This window comes from Sander vitreus, chromosome 7 (assembly GCF_031162955.1).
Source record: "Sander vitreus isolate 19-12246 chromosome 7, sanVit1, whole genome shotgun sequence".
NCBI lineage: Eukaryota > Metazoa > Chordata > Actinopteri > Perciformes > Percidae > Sander > Sander vitreus.
The window spans coordinates 29,437,831-29,461,536 of NC_135861.1; the positions used below are offsets into that span (position 1 = coordinate 29,437,831).

The following is a 23,706-nucleotide window of genomic DNA, read 5'->3' on the forward strand; positions in this document are numbered from 1 at the left end:
CATGACAACAAAGTTGAACTAACCTTAAACCTACATTGTGTAATTTTTTGAGTTGATTCTTAGCAAAAAAACCTTTGTTCTTTCACAAATATGTGCTCATTCATGTGTAATTACTTCCACCAACTAATCAAAGTATTCTCGTAAGCGTAGAATCTGTCATTTAGAATCATTCAGAATACATACGGGCGAGTCGCTCGAATGACAGCTGCCATGTATAGCGCCTCCATCTTTAAAATACATTAGCCAAAGAGGGACATACCTCAACCTTTCGCCCTCTTACACTCAGTGGCACCGTGACTGATGCCAGGGGGAGATTACTCGCCAGGGAAGCGAAAAAGAGAATTAAAACGACAACGCGACAGGCAAAGCAACAAGACCAAAGTTAATATTGGAGTGGCTAGAACAGCTGCGTGTAAACGATGGAGATACTAAGAGCTAATTTCGTGTTCGGCCACCGTAGGAGTTATAACGCGATCGGAATGGGAGGGGCTAGAAAGTAATATTCAGTTGGTTGTCATATACAATTTCACCGCTAGATGGGAGAAATTCTTACACAATGTAGCTTTAACAAAGAACATATTTTAACACAAACCAAAATGTTTTTATAAACCTAACCAAACTCTTGTCAGATCATTCAGTAATTTGTATTTAAGGACAATTTTGACATACTTGAATATTCCCATTTTATGCTATTGTACTTTATACTTCTATTCCACTACATTCCGGAAGCCAATATTGTACTTTTTACATTTATTTGACAGCTTTAGTTACTTTGCAGATTCAGAATATTAATACATAACAAACATATAATAAATCAACTAATAATGCATGCAGTATATGATCATGATCTCCACCTTTACCAGCTACAATATTAAAGTGATGAACGCAATAGTGAATCAATAATTATAATCCATTGATATAATACATATTTATTTGAAATGGGCCATTCTGCATAATGAGTACTTTTACTTTTGGTACTTAAAAAGTATATTTATGCCAATAGTAGCCAGTACTTTAACTTGGGTAATATTTTGATGGCCATGTAACAGAGTATATATATTTTTTACTTAGGTAAAGATCTGAGTACTTCCTCCACCACTGTTTGATCGTGGAAACTGTGTATTTTGTCGTTTAATTTAGAGGATTTGTGTTTTAAATTGTTCTTGGACAACAATGGATCTCTATGGCACGGATGAATAATATAGCTACATCAGGATGTGGATTCACACACGATACTCGACAGATATATATAGTATATATATAAAAAGATGTATGTATGTATATGTGTGTGTGTGTGTGTGTGTGTGTGTGTGTGTGTGTGTGTGTATGTATGTTTCTGTGTGTGCGTGCGTGCGTGTGTGCGTGTGTGATGAGCAGCCTTTTGTTGGAACAATGCCTACTTATATATATATAAGTAGGCATTGTTCCAACAAACATAAAAGGGCGCTCATCACGCACGCATGCACGCAGGCATGCGCACTCACACACACACACACACACACACACACACACACACACACACACACACACACACACACACACACACACACACACTCCTGCTCAGATGATTTGGCATGGGTTTGTCCCTCAAGGCTACTTCACAAAGCGTGAAGGTGTTAATTTGGAGTGTCACTTCTATGACTAGGAAAATGGTCTTCCTCTTCAGCTGTAACCTTTACTGTGGAAACATGCTGTTGGGCACTGCAAGTGAAAAGAGCAGGCAGGGGTAAACACCACCACCTCTATAACCACTATAACCACCATCACCACCCCTCCTCACTCCAACACGCCTGCATCTCCATGCAAACTAGAGATGTTCCAATACCAGTATTGGAAAAGCCTCCGATACTGCGTGGATCCGATACGTAATTTTGCCCAGATGAAAATCTACTTTAAAGTAGTTTATTTATGTTCTTTTTTCCGTCATGACTCGCTCTCAAACTGGATAATAAAAGGAAATTTTATGGCATTCATTGTTTGTGTTTGTTCATGTTTCACAAAGAGTTTAACCTGAGTCAGACTGACAACAATGATAGCAATCATATCCCATTCATACAGGGTTAGTATTATACAGCTGTTAAAACATACGCAAGTTCAGGTACCGGAATTGGTACCGGGAAGAAAAAAAATGGTACAGGAACATTTTCATGCAGACCTAACTCGACCGGCCACTCCAGCAGGCTCACGCTGCTGCTTCTGTGAATCAAGACCTACTGTTCTGTACAGCGACACACGCTGACACCTTTGACAGACAAGTTAATAAGGACTCATACTCAATGCAGCCCACAGAGCAAAGTGATTATGTCTGTAGGTAATTTGCCCGCTGACAGCGACATGATCCCGGCCCCTGTTGTGACCTGCTTGAATAATGAAATAACAATAAAATGGCAAACGTGAGCTCCCTCCCACCACCCTGCACCCAAGAAGTATAAGGCACTTTGAGTGCTGTGCAGGCAAAAAATAAAAGAAGCTAATATCAGAGCTGATGTAGTAGTAGAGTCACAGGATTTTCCCTCAGTGCTTTGTTTGCTTGCTCTTTGTCTGTACCTAAAAGAGGCAGCTCAGAGCCATGTTGCACGATGAGTCACCTTGCCGGAGAGCCCAAAGCCCCAAACATAAACCTTTTATTAAAGGAGGATCTGTGAGTGGGCAAGACAGCAACCTGGGGTTGATCCCTGTCTGAAACATCGAATGGCTTCATATCCAAAACAAGCCTGAACTGATTTATGTATACTCTGTCCTGTGGCTCTACAGTTTATTATGTCTCACAATAGAAACTCTAAAGCAGATGTCAAAAATTAGGCTGTAATAACACTATACGCCTATCTTAGAGAAGTGACTGAATGGTAATATCCATCTGTGCTCCTACAGGATTTACAGTGTTTCTAATTATCTCAGGCTGAAGGACTGTACCTTGCGAGCCAGGCGGCACAGGTTTCTGCACATCTGGTGAGAGCGACATTTGGCCACAGACCAAAGAGATGCACTACTTATTGTTTTGTTTGGGACCTCAATAAAACAAAAATCAAGCACCAGAGAGAAGAGAATGCACAACATGCGATGGCATATTCATTTAACTTTTAGCCATTTATGATCCCAGTGAACAGCATTGTTCAGGCCAGGAACAGTGATCGTCACCAGATCAATAGCTGATCCTCCTGTTCTGTGACACATTTACAAAATGATTGTGTCTCATACATATTCAGTCCCTGTCACTCTATTTGTCATCCTGCAGACCTAATTGGCTAACTTTCTTTGTTGCTATGCTGGCCGGATTTCAGATGTATGGGAACTGCTGCCTCTCCACCACTCATTAGCTTAGCTTTGAAAACAGTATTTGCCTCTAAATCCAGGGTTTAGGGACAGAAGGTGTCCATGCTGTGCAGATCCAAAGCCGTATGAGGCAAATGTGTGATTTGGGTTTATTTAAATAAAACTGATTGGTCTATTTTCCATGATTAGCTATACAATCTTGGCATCATCCTGGTTTTTTTTTTTCAAAGGAGGTATTTGAGGGAAAGGTGGGTGGAGAGAGAGAGAGAGAGAGAGAGAGAGAGAGAGAGAGAGAGAGAGAGAGAGAGAGAGGTAGAACAGGACAGTAGTAGCTCCACTGAATCAGAGACCCTTTGTGATTTGCTACACATTTTTTTTCAAAATGGCAGATTTCACAAAAGAAGTGCTTTAAAAAAAATGACAACTTCCTAAAAAAACAACCAACCGTGCATTCATGCATGGTGAGATGGCTCTATCCAGCAGCACAAAGGCAGAAACGTGAAACAAACAGTGTGTGTGTGTGTGTGTGTGTGTGTGTGTGTGTGTGTGTGTGTGTGTGTGTGTGTGTGTGTTTTTCACGCAGGACGTGGCATCAGCATTAGGAAGCATCGCCTGCTGCTGCTGCTGCTGCATGTCTATAGCTACCTGCTCTGGGCCTTGGAAACAGATCCGGCACTGGGGGGTCCGCAGGCTGCTGGCGGTGCTGGCCAGAGACACGGCGTCCAGGCCCACCGACAGCTTGGGTTCCTTGTCCTCGAACGCCAGGCTCCGGGGCCGCGGGTCGCTGCCGTAGTACTCCTCCTCGTCATCCCGGGAATGGCAGTCGACGAACGGCGGCCAACCGCAGCCGCCCATCCCCAGACCTCGCATGGTGGTGGGCCGTCTCTCTGTGTCTGAGCTGGACTGTCTCGAATCGGATCGCATAAACACCAGGACTTTCAGTTCATTAAAAAACATGCGGATCCGATACTTGAACATGTTGGGCTACATAAAGAATCCGCCAGACTGAAATAAATGAATGAAGTGCTTTTGTCTCCTCTCCCTCTATTATTGTTATTATGATGATTATTTTTGTTGTTATCGTTATTATTCATACACCAGATATGTTCATTCTTATTGTAGATTTTCATGAATACCACAGCCAGCCTATTAACTGGAAATCCAGAGAAATAAAAGGCTCTCGCCCCACTGATGGCATGTGTGTCTAAGCCAATGCGGATGAACGATTTTCTCTTTCAGCCGGCCGACATGCTCTTTCAGTATTCATCGCTCAAACACCTCAGCAAACGCTGTCTATGGATGCATCTTCCACCGCACCCCAGAAACAAAAAAAAAACAAAACAAAAAAAAACACTACAACTTGCACAGGCTTTGATTTCCACGGTCCATTTTCCTTCAAAGACAGCTTCTTCTTTTTTTCAGATGCACTGGGCTTGCAGCAACAACAAAAAAATAGCCTACATGTTTTTGCTACCCAAAGCAGAAGACTGCGAGAGAGTGGACGAGTGGAAGAGAGAGTAACACAGAGTCAGGAAATAGAAGATGGGATGTAAAATACAACGACATGCCATCCACACAGTCACATCTGGGACTCTTATCAAGAATCATAATCCAAAAAGGAAATGAAAAATGAAATGGAAGTTTGATTTTGTTGATTATAATAGGCTATGTTTTTGTTTTGTTTTACTGTCCCTCACTGTAGCATCCCAAGCGTCAGATCATGGTCCATTTTTTTCCTCTCCCCCCTCTTTCTCTCTCTCTCTTTCTCTCTATTTCATCTCCTTTTTGTAAAGCCTCTGGTTGATCCACGAACACTCCGAGCCATTCACCCCGACAATCCACGTCGAGATCAAAAACACAATCCTTGTCATTTTTCAGGCGCCTATAGCTGGAAACACGGCAACACACAAAACACCCGAAAGCCCCATGTTTCCCATCTTCGCCTCGATGTCCATCAGCATTTCATTGCAAGCGCTCCCCCCCAACCAAAAAAAAGAAAAATACGGTCAAAAAGAGAGAGGCACAATTATAAAGGCACCCTGGGAACGTTCTAATTCGAGAGAAAGACGGGAACGACGCATGGAGATGTCTTCGCATCCGAGAGCAATTACACAGCAGTAATGGCATTGATTATTGGATCAGATAGATGGTGGTGATGATACTGCTGGCGCTGATTTTCCTCCTCGAAATGGTCGGCTTGGAGATTGAACCAACGCAGCAGCTACTTCCGGAATAGGGAGAAGAGAAGGAGGGGAAAAAAAAACTATCATCCTGTAAACAAGTCGGGATTTTTTTTTTTTTTATCTGGTCATCCATCCGCCTCCGACGGGTGATGTGCGTGTCCCTGTGCTCCCAGTTGTCCCAGTGCAGCTGGGCAGGGTTCCGGAGCTCCGGCTGCTTGTTGTTGACAGCCGCCGCTGTCCAGGGTGCTGATCTCCCTCTGCTGACGTGTCCGCTGCGGCCACATGAACCGGGAGCCCGCGAAGTATGAACCTGGACCTGGACCTCTGTGTGTGTCAGTGGTGGAAGAAGTATTCAGATCCTTTACTTAAGTAAAAGTACTAATACTACACTGTAAAAAATACTCCGTTACAAGTAAAAGTCATACATTGAAAATGTTACTTAAGTAAAAGTACGCAAGTATCATCAAGAAAATGTACCTAAAGTATTAAAAGTTAATGTACTCGATGCAGAAAAATCCTCCCATTTTAGAAAGTGTAAAAGATCCAGACAGTTGTGTGTTTAACGGTCTAATCATTTCAGCTGGACTTGTAGGCCGTTATATTGTTGGGTACTTTAATTCATAATAAAACATCAGATTTTATAAACTACATGTGTTTTGTGTGCAAAAATCTTAATTTGTAAAGTAACTAAAGCTGTCAGATGAATGTAGAGGAGTACAATTTCTCTCTGAAATGTAGAGGAGTAGAAGTAGAAAGTGGCACGAAAAGAAAAGACTCCAAGTAAAGTACAAGTACCTCAAATGTGAACACTTTTTCGATTGCTTAAGCACTATTTTGACAGCAGGGACCGGTTTTTCAAAACACTACACACAATTGGCACAACCACAGCACACTAATTTATAAAAACCATATTTTGTTACCATATGAAACACACACGTTTCATATGACTTAATTCAGTTTGAACCAGTTACACCCTGCTGCTGCTAACCTAAAACACTTTTAGCAATTCTACTTCTCAGTGATTAGAGTACTGTATATGAAGTACACAGACAAAGTGCAAATGTACAATAAGTTCACCGAAACACTACACAAGACCAATGCTGCAGACCAAGGAAAAGATAATTCATTTCTCTTCATATAGCCAAATCAGTCAACATGTCAACATGGACAATCACAACAACAACATGTCCCAGTTTTCATACAGCTACTACAGTAGTGTGCATAACACTGTTAGCTCAGAAAACAACAGACAGACATAAAATACTGTATCCAGTACAGGTTACAATTACAGTAAAAAAAAAAATACTAAAGTTAGAAAAAATACTAGACTTACCTGCTGCATTTTTATAGTGCTTAAACCTGATTGGTGTGTCTACAATTAAGCACCAGTGTGTGTGCACACACCAGTGGCTGCGTTTAACCAATTGGTTCATGGCTGTGTTCATTTGAAAGCCTTTGCTTTGAAATTGCAAGGAAGTGACATCATGATAAACTTCTTTGTCAAATGCATACAAGTGTGTTTAGTGTTTTGCAAATCACTGTGTGTAATGTTTTGCAAAAAGTGTGAAACTGACAGCGTGCTTACAGTTGTGCAAATCCAGGCCGGTGTTTTGCTCCTTGAGTGTAAGGTTTTGCTAATTGTGGGAAAGTTTTAATTTTAGTGTGTAAGCAATTGAAAAAAAACTGTAAGTACAGTGCTTGAGTTAATGTACTTATTGTGTGTGTGTGTGTGTGTGTGTGTGTGTGTGTGTGTGTGTGTGTGTGTGTGTGTGTGTGTGTGTGTGGTGGAAGAAGTACACAGATTACACAGAGTACGTTTACTTAGGTAAAAGTAGAAATACTAGAGTATAAAAAATATAGCCTAAGTTTATTAAAGTATCTGAAGTAAAAGTACTCACTAGGAAGAAAAATGGTTCCTGAGTGTTAAATCATTATGCTACTTTCTACTTCTACTCCGCAACATCTTAGAGGCAAATATTGTACTTTTTAACTCCCCTACATTTATCTGACAGCTTTAGTTGCTTTTGCAGATTCAGAGTAATACAAAATATAAATCACCTTATAAACGATGATGTATTATTACAGATTTACCTACCTAGCAGTTTGGAAAGTCAAGAAAATGATCTCCACTTTTACCAACTGCAACATTAAAATGATGAACACATTAATACAGCAAGAATTATAATTTTATAATAGATTATTCTGTTGTGCATAATGAGTACTTTTACTTTAGGTACTCTCAGGACATTTTGATATTAGTACTTTTGCACTTTTACTTCTATTAGAGTGTGAATGCAGGACTTTTACTTGTAACAGAGTATTTTTAGACTGTAGTATTGCTACCAGTACCACCACTTCTGGTGTTGTATCAGCAGAGACCCTAAGGTCTACAAGCAGTCTTGTATAAAGTACTTGAAAGCAATACTTGAGTAAAAGTACAAGTATCTTACCAGAAAATGACTTTGGTAGTAGTTAAAGTCACCTTTTAGAATATTACTTGAGTCTTAAAGTATCTGATATGTGAGCTCATCATGTGACAGCGAAAACGTGAAAGGCGGAGCAGTACGTCCTGTATGTCCCTTACTGGCTAACGTATTTCAAGATGGCGCATGAATACGGAGCGTCTACCCCAGTTCATGCGAATGCAAATGTAACATTTCAAGCCAAAAGGAATACTTGGAATTGATGGTGGTGGTAAATATTCATGAAAAAGGACAAGTCTGTGAACGGGCAACACAGATTTTGATAATGAACAACTAAACGCGTTACACACTGGACCTTTAAGTATAGTAACCAAGTATTTGTACTTGGTTACATTACAACCCTGTCTACAAGCCATTACTCAGCCACTATGCTGAGACTGACCCTGTTCCTGTAATACAGACAGCAGCCCAACCCAAATCTACACACACAATCTTTGTACTGAAAGTTGAGCGTGTGCTCGCCGCCGTGTCAAGGTTTTTGAAGCTGTAAACGAAGGTGTAAACAGCAGAGGAGCAAACTGTCTGCGAGCAGTTTATCTGGATGGCGAGACAAGGTAATTAGGGAAAGATCAGAGGCACAGGACCAGAGGTCGCTTTAATCTGCAGTTTGCAGAGAAGAAGCTGCCTTGTTACCTCTCTCTCTCAGTCTGCCTCACTCTGCATTCTCCTCCGTAGCAACACTTCCCACATAAAAACCCTGTCACATTGATTCTGATTGATTTTTCACACTCTGCGTGTTACATATATGGATTTATTTTAAGCATAACACTTGATTTGAGATGCAATGCCATACCTTGGCTATCATGGCTTTCCTCCCTTATAAATATATATATATATATACATGTATACTCAGTGGTGGAACATGACTAACAACATTTAGTTAAGTACTGAAGCCTACTTAAGTACAAATTCAAGGTACTTGTACTTTGAGTACTTCCATTTTATGCTACTTTAAACTCTTATATTCCACTATATCTCAGAGGCAGTAATGTTGTACTTTTTACTCCACTACATTTGTCTGACAGCTTTAATTACTTTTCAGATGACAGTTTTTCATCCCCTTCCTGTCCAGGGAAAACCATATACTGTATCTCCAGATGTATTGATGTTGAATGTTTGTGATAAACTGAAGGATAAAGTGTTCCTTTGTGTGTTGAGGAAGTTCTCCTCCCTCTTAAGCTGAATAAAGTCTTTAAAAAGCCTCCTGGATCAGCTGGAAAATGCATCGTCACAAAGCTGAAAACAGGGCTGTTTTTCTGACACCATGAAGAGTTTTAGAGATTCAATTCAATTCGATTTTAAGTGTCAAATCACAACAGGAGTTGTCTCAGGACACTTTACAGATACAGTACGTCTATACCACCCTCTATAACTTACAAAGACCCAACAATTCTCTCACCTGGTGCTGCAGGAAATTCCGCCGGATGCATGGATTTTTCGCTTCCTTCCGCTTTCTTTGTGTTGGAATTTTGTTGGTGTGGTGGTGGATTTCTGAGGACTGTGGTTAACTGCTCCTCAGATCTCTGCAGGGTAAATCCAGACAGCTAGCTAGACTATCTGTCCAATCTGAGTTTTCTCTCGCATGACTATTTTGCAGCGGCTCTGTGCGGAGCTTAGCACCGCCCATGACGACTCTGATTGGTTTAAAGAAATGCCATTAAACCAGAGAACATTTTCCTCCCATCCTCGGATGCTGTGTGGAGTAGCCAGACCCTCCTTCAGCGTGCTTTGGAGGAGGGTCTGGCAAAGCGAGACTAATAGAACTATGACTAGAAATAATAGTAGTATCAGTGCAGGGCGTAGCAGGGTGTCGAGGACCACAGCAGCTGCTGCAAAGACGATTTAGATGCCACCCTAATCCAAGGAAATGTGCGAAATTGACAGATACGTGGTTAAACTAGTCAACAGTATATAAAGGAGTTCAAATGAGCACAACCTGAACCATCTACAGCAGTAAAATGCAACATACACATGAATGCAGCAGGAATATTAATCCAGAAACATCAGATAGAAGAGGAACACACTGACAGGGAACACTTCACTGCACAAGCAGTACTTTTACTTTCCGTACTTTAGGTGCATTTTTTTTCTACGGTTTTGAATGCAGGACTTTTCTTTATAGCGGAGCATTTCCATAGTGTGGTATTAGTTTTAGTATTAGTACTTTTATTCTGCTCACACTGTTCTAATGCAAAGCAGTGACAAAAAAAAGTTTCCTTCGCACATGATTCAACCAACATACATTAGAATTAGCACACACTTTGAACTGTTCTGTATGTAATGTGTGATTACATGATGGTACATTGTGTGGGAGGGTTATTTCATGATGATTCTGTGTGTGGGGAAGGGTTGGTGATACATGCTAATGAGGTGACCATTAAAAAAACAAATAAAGGTCTGTATGTAATGGTGTCTGTATCCACAGGACTGAACAAACACTGCTTTCCCCAGATTATAACATGAAAATGTCATGTCTGCACACCAGGAAGTGACATTCATATTTAATGTAATGTAAACCTGAATTCCTCACCTCATTCTGTCCCGTTCTCTTCCTCCATTTCTTTGAACTCATTTTAAAAGTCTTTTCTTCATTTTTCATCATCAGCTACAGCACTGGTTCCCTTTTTGTGTGTGTCCCACTCTGACAAAACACTGTCATATGAGCTCAAATAAGCCTTATTTGATTTTTTTTATTATTATTTTATTGGGATGATGCAATTTAAATGTTCCAGTACAGAGCATGAAACTGATTTGCTGCACGGAGTGTTTGCAGCTATTTCTAATGTTGAACTGAACTGAATTCATGTTTTGAATCTTTTTTGATCAGATATAGAGGTTCACACGGCCGGGTTGGTTCAGTGGGTAGAGCAGGCGCACATATACTGCGAGGCTTATGCCTCCACGCAGAGGTCCAGGGTTTGAGTCCGACCTGTGACGATTTCCTGCATGTCTCCCCCTCTCTCTCTCTCTCTCTCCCCTTTCTCACCTAGCTGTTCTATCCACTGAAGGTGGAAAAGCCCCAAAAAAATCATCTTCAAAAAATAAAAGATATAGAGGTCCAGTACTGTGGAATTCATTGAATATGTCACTTAAACATTAACATCTCTGCCAGCCTTTACGTCACAGTTAAAAAAGTTCTTAATTTCATCTTAAACCTTATGTTGGGGATAATTCTGTTGATTGTATTTTTGGTCTGGCACTTTTGTTTGCCTTGTCATTTTCTTGCTTAAACTGTGTATAATTACCTGATATATCTTTACATCTTGGGTATGTTAACGTGTTTGTTTCTTTGTTTGTTTCTTGTTATGCTTGTTTTTATTTTTCGTAGAGAAATTATCATGTTTTATGTTGTATATTTCCCCCTTTTTTTGTAATAGGGGTGGACGCTGAATAAGCCTTTTCAGGCTTCTCCTCCTCTCCTGCACTGTAATGACTTGTTTTTCAATTCTATTGTATGTATTTCATACGTTTGTGCACATAAACTAAACTAAACTCAGATTGCTGAAACCTCATACTGACTTATTAATCCATTTTACACGGCTCCTTTGAAAGCATGTAAAGAAGGGATCTTTTCATGGCCAGTAGTAACAGGAGGAATGATTACAGCAAGCAAAAACATCTCAGCACCTGGCCATTGTTTTAAGACCGACTTGAAAACATGTGAACCTGTTCTTTACCTCGTGTGGATGGTAGAGGTATGATCCAGTGCTATGTTAAAGTGAAATACCACTTTAAGACTTGGATGCTCTGATTAACTCTCTGCATCACCTGCACTGCCCTTCCATCTGAGCGCTAACAACATGGATCCCTGCTCTGTTTCATTATTGATAGGCCATATTGAGCTGTTTGTCTCCACTCACTGATGAGAATGATTTACCTTCCTGTTTGTCCTCACAAAGCTGTGAGAAGAATCCAGATACAAACCCATTAAAGCTGGGGTAGGCAGTTTTCTCTGGAAAAGGCAAAATAAAAATGCCAGTATAGTAAAACCCAGCTCTCCTGCTGCAGCTCTCCCCTCTCTGTCCTCAACCCCTCGCTTCATACAGTCACCTGAACAAGTACTAGTCTTTCATTTCAATCATTCAAGTTCATGTTTATGAATGACACAAGTGTTATATCCGCGAAGCATTTCAGAAACGCAGAGAAAATGTTGCTAATAGTTTAGCCTTTGGCTTACGGTAGCCATGAGCTAGCCGCAGCTGTGCGTCTTTGGGTCCCACCGATACATCCCAGTTGTTGCACTTTAATGCATTATTTATGATGTATTTATGGTTCATTCAGTGTATTTGTTATCTTTGCTTTGCCCATTTGTCTACCTGAGTTGCTTTAGGTGTTGTTTTTACTTTTCTATGTTCATTTTAAAAGAGCAAAACAAAATATTCAAATATAGCTGTGAGATATGTAACGTAAACTACCTAACTAGCTTTTGAGTGCAGTACGGAGTATTTTTTACACTGATAAGATCTGAATACTTCCCCCGCCACTGGAAATAGGACTATTATAAGAATTATTGGTCCCTACTGATCTGAAGGCTGCCTTATCTTGCCCCATGCTGAAAAGCTATACATAATTAGTTCTGCCTATAGAACAAGCCCTTGTAAAACCCATTCACTGTGGCGCTGTGATATAAAGGACCAAATGCTTTAAGATCCTGCCTTCATGCGCTTGCAGAGCCCATGCTATATCTGTAAGAGGACAGATGGCCATCCCTGTTGGTGCAATTCTCCACAGCTTTTCAGAACTAATACACATGGCATATGGACATGCATCACAGGGTGTGGACTGGCATCAGGCCCTCAGGAGAGCACGCTGACAGGATAGGGGGATGCGATATGTGGTGCAGTTTTCCAAAAAATGCTGGTCCCAAGCCTCCGGCAACACTCAAAACCCAAAGCCCTTAGCAGGCACATTTCACTTACATAAATGTTCCTGCGTCTCAGGAAAGTGAACCTGCAGGTGCTCCCTGGCAGGGTGCATCGACGCCAGAGATTAGGTCACGCCTTTTCATGAAGGGGGGGCAGCCGGGATGGTGACAGTCTGCCATGGGCCATTATGACGGAGGGCAGAGGAGCAGTTTATCGTCATTTAGGACAACCTTGGTTGAAAGGTATCCGGGTAATTTTCTTGTGTGTCGTCTCTATTCCCCTAACAGAGTGTACTTGAGCCGCCCCTACATTACTGGACCCATCCCAGATGAAGGGATTAATGGCCTCTTGATGGAGTATCACAATTAACACCTACTGCTTGTGTACATTTATTTTACAGCTTCCATGTTGATGACGCCATCCACCTTCAACGTGGATGCAATCAAGATATGCAAGAAAATAGTCACATATGTGTATAGATTCTTTGCTTGTCTTGAGGTATTTACCCATGTCAGAGCAGAGCTGAAATAACAGCAAACCCTGAAGAAATGGCAGCTGCAGAGACTCTGTACTGCCATCATGTGGTGAAACGTATCACTTCTTTGTTGTCGTCACAGCTCAAATCTGTCCTCCTCTCCGACATCACAGACAGTTTGTAGCCAACAGGGGTGGAAGAAGTATTAAGATATTTTATGTAAAAATACTTTGTTACAGTAAAAGTCCTGCATTTAAAATTGTAATCGAGTAAAAGTTTTAGCATTCAATTAAGTACTGCAAGTAAAAGTACTCATTATGCAGAAGGGCTCATTTCAGATTTTTATATTACTTAATTATATTTATTGATGCATTGTTTTCATCACTTCAATGTAACAGCTGGTAAAGGCTTACTTAGTTACTACTACATATTACTGGGTAGCCTAACCCACACTAATACAGTACATCATCATTTGCTATTTTCTTTATAAAGAAAAGGATTTCAATATTTGCATCATAAAATCTAGTGGAGTTAAAGTATAAAGCAGCATTAAATGGAAATACTCAAGTAAAGTACATCAAAAGTTCAAGAAACACATACCAATACCAAAACACGACAACACTATCACACCGATCAGGGTGACACAAAGAAATACGTACTTGGAAAAAAATGACTCAAGTGAAACGGTTTCCAATTTCAGGTTTTATTATTTCGAAAATTAAGTCTCAAAAATCCAAACATACATTTGAATAACAAGTGCACACAAATTCAAAGTGAGGTTTAATATATGGCATACCAATGCTTAAGATCTGTCAAAATGTTTGTTTACACCAGCAATGACTCCAAATCAGCAGCAGGAAATCCATATCAGCCAAGCTGACAGGTTCAAGTAAGACATAATTACAGTTTGTGTTAGTCCTTTAAGTTGAGAGCAATTCAAAAAGAGAAAACACATCTTAAAACGAGAAAATTCATGAGCAGTGATTTATCAACAGGAAATGTCACACATCGAGCTAGGCGTCAGAATTATATCATCAAAACTACAACACAAAACTTATGTGCATCCTTAAACTAAACTTAAATAGATCCTGAAAATATTTAACTTTTTTTTTTTTTTTTTAACAAAGCATTTAACACTGATGAACGAAAAAGAGCTGATGGCAACGGAGAACAAAAATTATTTTAAAATATATTAAAAAAAAAGAATAATTGCAACCAAGAGCGCATTTTCACAATTAATACTATTAAAAACAAAATTGAGTTTGCAATAATCAGCTTTGTCCAAATGTACCTAATTATTTCAAATCAAATAGCACTTATTCATTTTTTTTTTTTTTTTTACTTTTGTGATTTCTTCCAGTTACACAGGAAGTAATGACACGTACCTGAATCCACTTCTCTACAACCAGAATCTATACTAAGCAACGTCACTGTGCGGCACAAAGGAACATATTAAATACAGGAAGGAGTCGATTATTTCGGCCTTCAAAGACCTCAACTATGCAGGCAAACTTCCTAACTAGAGGGGCAACTACATGGCAAACCCATCGAAAACGATTTATAAAAAGATTATGTACAACATCAAGGATGCAGTCCATTGGCATCCTAATATATCAGACTGTTAAAAGTTAGCTGGCTCAGTTACAGTTCATAAATACTTTGAACCCGAATGACAAGCAACTACATTACCTAACATCTATTCTTGCTTCCTAATCCTGTTAAATCCCGGCATTTGTGGCATTGGAAAAAGAACATTTACATACAGTTTTAAAAGTACTTTACAACACATGTCCAGTATGTGCCGTCTTGCCCCCCCCCCACCCCCGGGCTGAACAAACTCATCCCACTGGACATGTCTGGGTATAGAGTTCTACACGTCACTGATAGCACTGACCGGAGGAATATATTTGTTGTTATGTGGTGTCACTACATTAGAGACAAGAGGAGGAAAAAAAAAAAAGCTCAAGGTGCATACACGTTATTTTGTTGGACAGGGCACAGTCATTTGGTTGGTGTGTGGAAAGAAATCAACAAAGAGGCGGTTTGTCTGTGCAGGACACATGCAGAGATGTCTCGTCCCTTAACTAGCAGGAAATCTGGTACTCAAATCAAGGCTGGGTCACGATACCAACAAGTCATGCTTCTTGGTATTACAAGTTATCCTTTCATACATAAGTATCCAGGTCTTCCAGCTGGAGCTCTGGCAATATTTCTGGACAGGTTGTTGTAGTTTCTCAGTCTCAGGTGAAGAGGTGTGTGTGTGTGTGTGTGTGTGTGTGTGTGTGTGTGTGTGTGTGTGTGTGTGTGTGTGTGTGTGTGTGTGTGTGTGTGTGTTTTGTCAGGTGCTGCGTGCGCTCGTCCATTCTGTGTTGTTGTGGTTGGTGCGGTGTTGTGTTGTGTTGTGTGCCAGAGTGTCTGCCTCTAGATGTGCATGATTCTATGTGTACCAGTGTGTCTGAAAACGGCCTCTACGGCGATGCGCTGCGTTCGCGGGACAGACTATAGGAAGGCACTTGGGTTTGCCCGTGGATCCTTCTGGTTCCTGTAGCGCACAGCGAGCCACACTCCCAGGATCTGTTCGAGACATCAAAAGACAAGAAGATAAAGACACGCTCACACCAACAAAATTCATCAGCACGTCGTCACAAGATATGTGGTGCTAGAAGGTTGGTGACGACGTGACAAGGGGGTAGTTAGTGAGCCAACTGCTAAGACGCTACCCAGCCAGGAACATGCTAGCGGTAATCAGCCACAAGAGCTTCTTCCCGTTTTCCGTACATCATTTCATTTCAGAGTCAGTATCAGGACAACTACTTCACACACTTTAGTTCACTTTCTCATAACTGTCTGCAAACTATTCCTCTATGCTAGCTTCCTCTATTTTTTTTTTTTATCACAGGCTTTCCATTCCTTCATAGGTCAGCAACATCAATGGTGCATTTACTTTTAAAGTTGAACTTGGTCCGAAATTTTTGCATGGATTTATTTCACCCCTGCGAGCAAGTCCACTTGATTGAGGCGATTCTATTAAAATGAAATTCAATGCTGGTGTAACCGGTCCTTTGGTGGGAACAAGAAACCAAACTGCCAACCTTGTAATAACTGGATGACTTGCTAAACAAAAATCTCTAAGAAAAACCCAATTTGAACTTGATGGAAGTTTTTCGTCCCCAAGAAGTGGACATGGGCATGTGTGTACGTCCATTTGGCTAACTAAAGCAATCAGTCCAATTAGTGTTAATCTCAATTCAGTGTCTTTCTCCGTCCTTCAAAAGACTTATCAGACTGATTAAATGAGTGGATGGGCAGGAGATGTAGGTTTGCACTCTGGACACTCACCTCTGTGAAGCTGAAGAAGAGCCCGACGCCCCCGAGGATCTTCAGAGCCACTGTTGCATGAGTCAGCATCAAATCCCCGCAGGTGTGACAGCTTTCACTTTTGCATGACTGGAGTGAAAGACACCGAATAGAAGAAACGGCCCTTTAGTCAGGTTTGTCTGTTAAGCCAGTATTAGCTACCAAAATCTATTCTGAGAATACTTCTAACTTATCCTGGGTTAAAGGAAATGCGTATGTGACTTTTATTCAGTGTGGCATATTGTGCAACAGGAAACATAATGTGAGACTGCAATATTTATCATCATACGTGATGCAGGTAAACATTTAATTTAAACACCACATTAATGTGAATGAAACAAACAAAATATAGGTTAAATATGTAGCCACTCGAGACTGCGATTGTGCTGTTCAAGCAGGTTTTCTTTTAAGAAATACAGTGGGGTTTTTTTGGGGTTTTTTTTATGTTGATGAAAAATGTGATATCTTAGACTCACAGCAGTACAGTGAGCCACATCCTGATCAAACTGGGCCTGACTTTCGGGGACGTTGAGCAGCCCACAGCAGTCCAGCTGGCTCTCCAGGTCCATCTTGGTCTTGTTGTTCAACATTCCCCAAGCAGAGTTCAGAAGGGCCTCCTGGAGAAGCAAATAAGACAAACAAAATGAAGTGAATCGCTTGTAAAAGCCACAAAATGTATTTATGAAGACATAAATGTGTCTTGCTAAGTGTTAAAAGAAACGCGAATGCAACGTGAGAGACATAATAAAACTGTTAAAAAGAGAGTTTGGGTACCTGCTGCCCGCCGTTCATTGCCAAGCAGGAACAGGAAACTCCAAATTGGAACAGGAAAACGATAAAGAGAATGACCATGTACTGGGAGCAAGCAGTTAAAGAAACAGCAGCGCAAAAACATGGAAAAGATGGCACAACAAAATACAAACAACCACATTTTTTCCCCCAATATTCAAATCACACCGCCGTGCAAATGACCCGCCAATCATCGGTGGGTCAATGCCGACGAGGGGCAAGGATACAAAGAAAAGCATGACTTGGTGATGGTGTATTGCTCCGACGAGTCCAACGATAGCAATGAGCAGCAGGAAGACGCCCACTGCGATGACCCCTCCGATGATGTGGATGCTCGACACCAAGCCAAAGCCCTTCCCCCATGCTGCTACTCCAATCAGCAGCAGCCCAACCAGCTGAAGGGAGTAGAGGGAAGGAAGTTATCCAGCAAGCCGAGGTAGCGTGCATTTGATGGGACTGAGCCTATCACATGGTCACAGTACCGCGTTTTGATTACCACAAACGCCAGTTATCCTATTCGGGGTTTTCCCCGCTATTGGAAGGTTTGAGGTGCAGTACCCGAGAGGTTTTCGGAAGCACCAAAGCCGAATGAATGTAACTGAAAGACTTTTCTCAGATCTAATGATTGTAGTTGGACTTCAGCTTTAGGTTTTGTCTTGAAGTTTTTTGATTATTTATTCACTATCTGCTCTAGCTTTTCCAACGTCTAGACACAGATAGGGAAATAATTATGGGCCAATGTCATGTGAAAAAGAGACGCAAAACTACCACAAAACGGACACGAACCGACTACAAAGAGACGCTACATGACAACAGAGACCCAAAACTGACCAAAACAACAAAAATGACCAAAAAGACACACACACACACACACACACACACAGACAAAATCCCCAAAAGAGACTCAAAATGTATAGGGGCTCTATGATGATTTAAGTATTTGCCAAACATATGATGCAGGTAAAAAGTAAGGAATCGAAACAGAGATATTTTTTCTGTAATATTAATAGCTTTAAATAATGAGCTTGTCCCTCTATTGCTGCGTTGTTGTTGCTTGTTCCGTTTTCTGTATCCTCTACGTCTTCAGTGTTGTTGGATGTTTGGTGTGGTTTTTGCCGTTATCGTTATTTACGGTTGTCTGTGCTTAATGTTCAATGTGGCTCCCTTGAGTGCAAAACAAATTCCCCTCTGGGCAATAAAGGTTTTCATTCATTCATACCATATGGAGGGAGCTGACAAAACGTTCCAGAATTCATGTTGTATTGTCATGTCGGACCCATGAGGTTCGTCTTTTCGTGAAGGGACTGTTTTTCCTTCTTTCCTTCTTCATATGTCTTCTTTTACTGCCCCGATTCTGCACAGCAACTACAGCATCACACTTGTGACAGTTTCAGTGACTCAGCGGTCAACATGATTGGTGGCATGTGTACATCGTGTTCCAAATTTCTCTGACTAAGTGGGTCGTGCGTGCCTCAAGTGTTTCTTTCAGCGGTGAGGTGACTGTGTGGCTCCCAGTGTGTCACAACAGAAGGCAAACAATGCAATGTCATATTTACCCCAATGTCTTTCACAAAGTGCATACCTGTCAGACTTAAAAAGAATCAAGACCGCAGGTAAGAGCGAGTTAAACAAACACAATCAAGATCGTTTGGACTCAATACGCGATATAAAAAACATGATTATGTTAGCTATGTCTAACTAGGGTTGGGTACCGAACTCCGTACTTTTTTGGGTACCAACCGAATTATGTCGGTACTACCGTGGACCGATTCACGCTAAATCAAACGGTACCAATCTGCTATCCTAACTAGGGCTGAAACGATTCCTCGAATAACTCGAACAATTAGATTACAAAAAGTCCTCGATGCAAAATGATTTGCCTCGAAGCTTCGTTAAATCAATGTTACCAACGTTGTATTGCTGACGGACGGCGTTTCCACACGGATCATTATTATTGTCGCACACCAGACGCTGCTCAGTCTGCTGGCGGCACACACCAGAGCGTAAATAGTGAGGGGCTAAGAGAAGAGACAGGCCGGAGAAAACGACAGAAAGTGTCCAAAGTTTGGAATCAGTTCAAACGTAATTAAAACGAAAACTCTGGACAGTGTGTCTACTGAAAAACCGAACTAGCTTAACACAATAATAGCACGACGTCAATGCTTCAGCATCTCAACAGAAAACATTTCTCATCCATTCCACGAAGCGGACCCGACAAAAAGTAAATCACGGAGTTGTACGGACGATGAAACTACACCAAACACAACAACTAGCAAAAACAAAGACAAGAAAATACGTAGCGGTGACCGCAATTTGATCTAAAGAGCCGACTTGTTGACTATGCCTTCGGAGAAACAGCTGATTGTTGCGCACCACTCTCTCTCTTCACGGAAGAGAGAGTGTTTTGTGGGGGAAGGTCTCGCCTAAGTAGAATTTTTTTGTTTGTTATTATTCTATGTAATTTGCACTTTCATAAATAAGCGATGCTGTATTTTCAGTTTTATAGCTGATTGTCTTATTTTGTTTACAAGTTCCAGATGGAGTCTGGGGATGATGTGGGGTACTTATTGTTTACTGTTTACATCTTGCTTTACACACTTTCAGGCTGTTGCAGCTAGCTCAGGGGAGAGACTGGATGACACTAGGTGGTACAGCCTGAGACATGCACAATAGAAAAAATTGCCTTTTGGATTTTTGTTTTGCTTTCCCCTCCATTGTACCGAACCGTGATGTCTGAACCGAGGTAATGAACCGAACCGTGACTTCTGTGTACCGTTCCACCCCTAGTGGGATCCATAATAACGCGTCACGGTGCTGTTGATGTTACACTTCCTCTGAGACAGGCAGGTACAACAGTGGTTTGAATGCCCTGGTGACTGACTGATAGGCTGATGTTGTAAGGCAAGGTAACTATTTCTACAGCACATTTCAGCAACAAGGCAATTCAAAGTGACATAAAACACAAGAGCAATTAAAAAACGGTCATGAAAATAAAACTGACTAAAATACAAGTACAAGAATAAAAGTTACAGTGCAGTGTAAGAAATGAATAATTATTTGATTCAATATAAAGACTGGTTTGGGAGGGGAGAGGGAGGGGTCTTATTTTTGTTTTGTTTATTTAGTTTGGAGTGTAAAATTTCCTTTTTTGTTATTACAGAGCGAAAGTACCGAAAAAAAGGAACCGTTGAGTACCGGAACCGAATTTCATAAAAATGTGAATGTTACCCACTTATAATAAATATAATATAATAAAAAGACAAAGAAATGCAGAAAATCATCACTTTTGAGAAGATGGAACTGTTAAACGTTGGTTATTTTGGCGTGAAAAATGACGTAAACAATCAACCCTGCTCCCAGTAGACCGCACATACCAAAACTGACAACTCACTCATGTGCAATATAAATGAATAATAAACTGTGCAGTGTCACTATTTCCTATGTGCAATATTGTGAATTCAACCCTTCAATCTGTCGATTTATTATATATAGCTTCTTTTTTTTTTACGGTTTACTTATTTATTATATCTTTGGGACTTATAAAGTAAAAGGATTATCTCATCTTATCAAAATAGTTGTTAATTTTATATTAATTGGTACATTTGGGGTTTTTTTGCACCGTATTGATAATCTTATTTTTTACATTTGGTTTCGATTTGCACTCTTTCCCTATGGATAAATAAAGTGCCGTCTTATTTTAAAGGATCTTTTCAGCTCTACACAATAGAAATAGTCATAACAAAGACATGACAGGTCAGTTAAACATTAATGTACTGTTGCCCACTGGCACACGTCAACCAACAATACTGAACACATGGTAGAGGGGCAAACACCACTAACTGTTAACAACAGTGTGAACACGTCAGTAATGTTAGGCAACAGTGACACAGTGAGAGACTAGAAGAAACAGCTGTACGATATGACGCAATGCAACAGCCCTGCAATAAACACGACCTAACTTAACAGTGGTCCGTTTTTGATGAGACAACCATTTGTTTTCATGTTGACTCGGGTACATTTTAAGGCTGCGCTAACCTAATTCTACCTAATTCAATTATATGAAGGGGCAAAGTAACAAGATAATCCAAAACACCACAACGCACAACCATACGGTCTATTCTCCCCTCATTCGTCGCAGTGTTTAGTTTGAGAAAAGGTCTACAGGACTGTTGTACTAGATTTCATTAGCACAAGTACAGGGGCTCCGAGATTTCTGATCTGGGTTGAAGCCTCAGTTCATTGTGAGTTTATGTTAGCAGAGCTGAAGCCAACATGTTGACTATCACACTTCACATAACAGATACCAACTAACACATGAGCTGATGAAATATTGTTGTGCTCGGGTGACTGCTAAGGAGAGCGGGTGTGGTAGATAAACCATTCAAGCAAGTCAATTTCACATTTTTGGGGTCAGCTGGCCTCCCAGCTAACGGTAGCTTCCATACCCATAACAGTGGCGATAGCTTAGCGGCTAACTATAGTTAGCTAAGAATACTAGCTACATTGCTGTCTAGCTAACGTTACACTAGACATTTCTAACTTTTTAATATGTAATGAACAGAAATGAGTCCATACCATTGATCGTCTGCAAAATAAAAACAGAGTCAAAATCAGTCATCTTTCTGCACCGTAGCTAAATTGCTAGCTAACATTACGCTAGTTAATTCAAAAGCTAGCTAGCTAGCTAGTTAGGCTAAGATAACGCAGCTAGCTAAAAGTTAGCATGATGATCCATTTTGTACACTCACCATGTAAACCACATTCAGGGAACAAAGTGCATTTTTGGAACAGGTGAATCCGCCACAGACCATATTCGAAAAACCTTTATCGGCTAATGAATACGACTTAATAATAAAAAAAATCAGTGTTATCGGGCTTTCCGGACCGCTAACGTCGGGACACAAATGTTTTTGGCCAACAGAGAGGGCGTATCTGATGACGTCAGCGCCGCATGTGACGTCAGGGTGTCAACCATTTGTCATCCTTTCAGGATAAAGCCATATTTGGAACAAAAAAGGGTCATAGAGGCTTTCTTTAGCCTATTAAAATAAATATAAAAATATCAGATTAGAAAAATCGATTCTATCTGTCTAATCTTTTACACTCTGCCGCGTTCAAATTTGTTTTGGTTTGCGGTTTACCATCAACTTGTTAATTTATAATCCTTATACCGTTATACAGGGGCGGGGCTAGAAGGGGGGGGCAGTATCAAAATTCTGATACCCTGGAACCAGCACTGGAATAGTTTTTTAATAAAAGTAGCAGACTGAGCCTATACAATATGTGTATTGTATTCGGATATACAAGTGAAACTAATAATGATGGTGATGTTCTACATTGTGTTGTTCTATCCTATCCACTATTTCCTATATTTCTAAGCAGATTTTCTATGCTGTATTCTGATTAAAATGATAAAATGTTAACGAGTCGTAAGACGTGAAAATTATCTGGTTGGAATAAATAATGTACGTCTAATATGTTTTTTCCCACAATAAACCTGGTTCATTTTTTTTTTAATTGAGTGCGTTTACATGCACATTTGTCTTTTTTGTGATATTATGATTACATGGGTATTCATATCCTTGTATACATGATTCTAACAGTATCCAGGTTTTTGATCATCCGCCGTGTCTTGATTTCTCACCATCTGAGCCTCTGTGTTCTGAGTGTTCAAGTGTAAACATGCCACAGTATGTCTAATCACATTTACACAGAAAATTACTCAAATTGAAAATTAAATTTGTGTTATTTGGCCTTTACACTCAAGAAAGTGTATGTCAATAATCATTACTTTATTAGCAAAATTCCATATACAATCCAGTACATTTGCAAAACAGAAAACTCAACTTTACCATCTTTGTGTCTGACTGGGAAACACTCCACGAATCTGTGAAAACTAGAGCCATATGTAGACCAGTTTATCTATGATTTTATTTTAATTAATTTATTTTCAGTGTTTCTCTTCACTATTTTCTTTGTGTTGCTACATTGAGCATACATACAACCACAGTCTATATTTGGAATGGGAAACCTGTTGTGAGTTCCATTTTTGTGAATAAGCTGTTTTTAAAATCAGAATCAGCTTTAATAGCCAAGTACGTGTGAACACATACAAGGAATGTGACACTGGCTTTCTGTTGCAATCAAAGTGCAAACACAGAGATGCACATTTGGCTAAAAAAAAAATGGACAACAAAGCTGAACAAGGTAAATATAAACATTTGAATAATATGTACAGATATAAGTTGGTATATAAAAAAATGTATGTACACATATTACAT

At 40.3% G+C, this 23,706-nt stretch overlaps 2 protein-coding genes across 2 annotated transcripts in view; both read right to left on the reverse strand.

Annotated features, from left to right (window-relative positions):
• The window catches only part of marchf9 (membrane-associated ring finger (C3HC4) 9), a 19,419-nt gene extending 15,168 nt beyond the window's left edge, over window positions 1-4,251 (reverse strand). The window contains exon 1 of the mRNA XM_078254064.1: window positions 3,919-4,251. Coding sequence (XP_078110190.1) covers window positions 3,919-4,251 — 333 coding nt within the window. The remainder of the gene's footprint in view (window positions 1-3,918) is intronic.
• Window positions 4,252-13,961: 9,710 nt separating this feature from the next.
• tspan31 (tetraspanin 31) lies at window positions 13,962-22,354 on the reverse strand. The gene is made up of 6 exons (XM_078255873.1): window positions 22,174-22,354; window positions 17,653-17,820; window positions 17,411-17,491; window positions 17,113-17,253; window positions 16,619-16,726; window positions 13,962-15,853 (listed from the first exon to the last, which is right to left on the reverse strand). The coding sequence occupies exons 1-6, from the start codon at window positions 22,234-22,236 to the stop codon at window positions 15,779-15,781; spliced, it is 636 nt and encodes a 211-aa protein (XP_078111999.1). The 5' UTR covers window positions 22,237-22,354; the 3' UTR covers window positions 13,962-15,778.
• Window positions 22,355-23,706: the final 1,352 nt, after the last annotated feature.

Excerpts from the sequence above, each read along its gene's own strand:
- tspan31 (XM_078255873.1), bottom strand. The coding sequence starts at position 22,236 with ATGGTCTGTGGCGGATTCACCTGTTCCAAAAATGCACTTTGTTCCCTG. Across the intron at positions 17,821-22,173 it reads CCCTGAATGTGGTTTACATG|CTGGTTGGGCTGCTGCTGAT; the intron begins GTGAGTGTACAA and ends TACTCCCTTCAG. Across the intron at positions 16,727-17,112 it reads ATGTGGCTCACTGTACTGCT|TCATGCAAAAGTGAAAGCTG; the intron begins GTGAGTCTAAGA and ends CTTTCACTCCAG.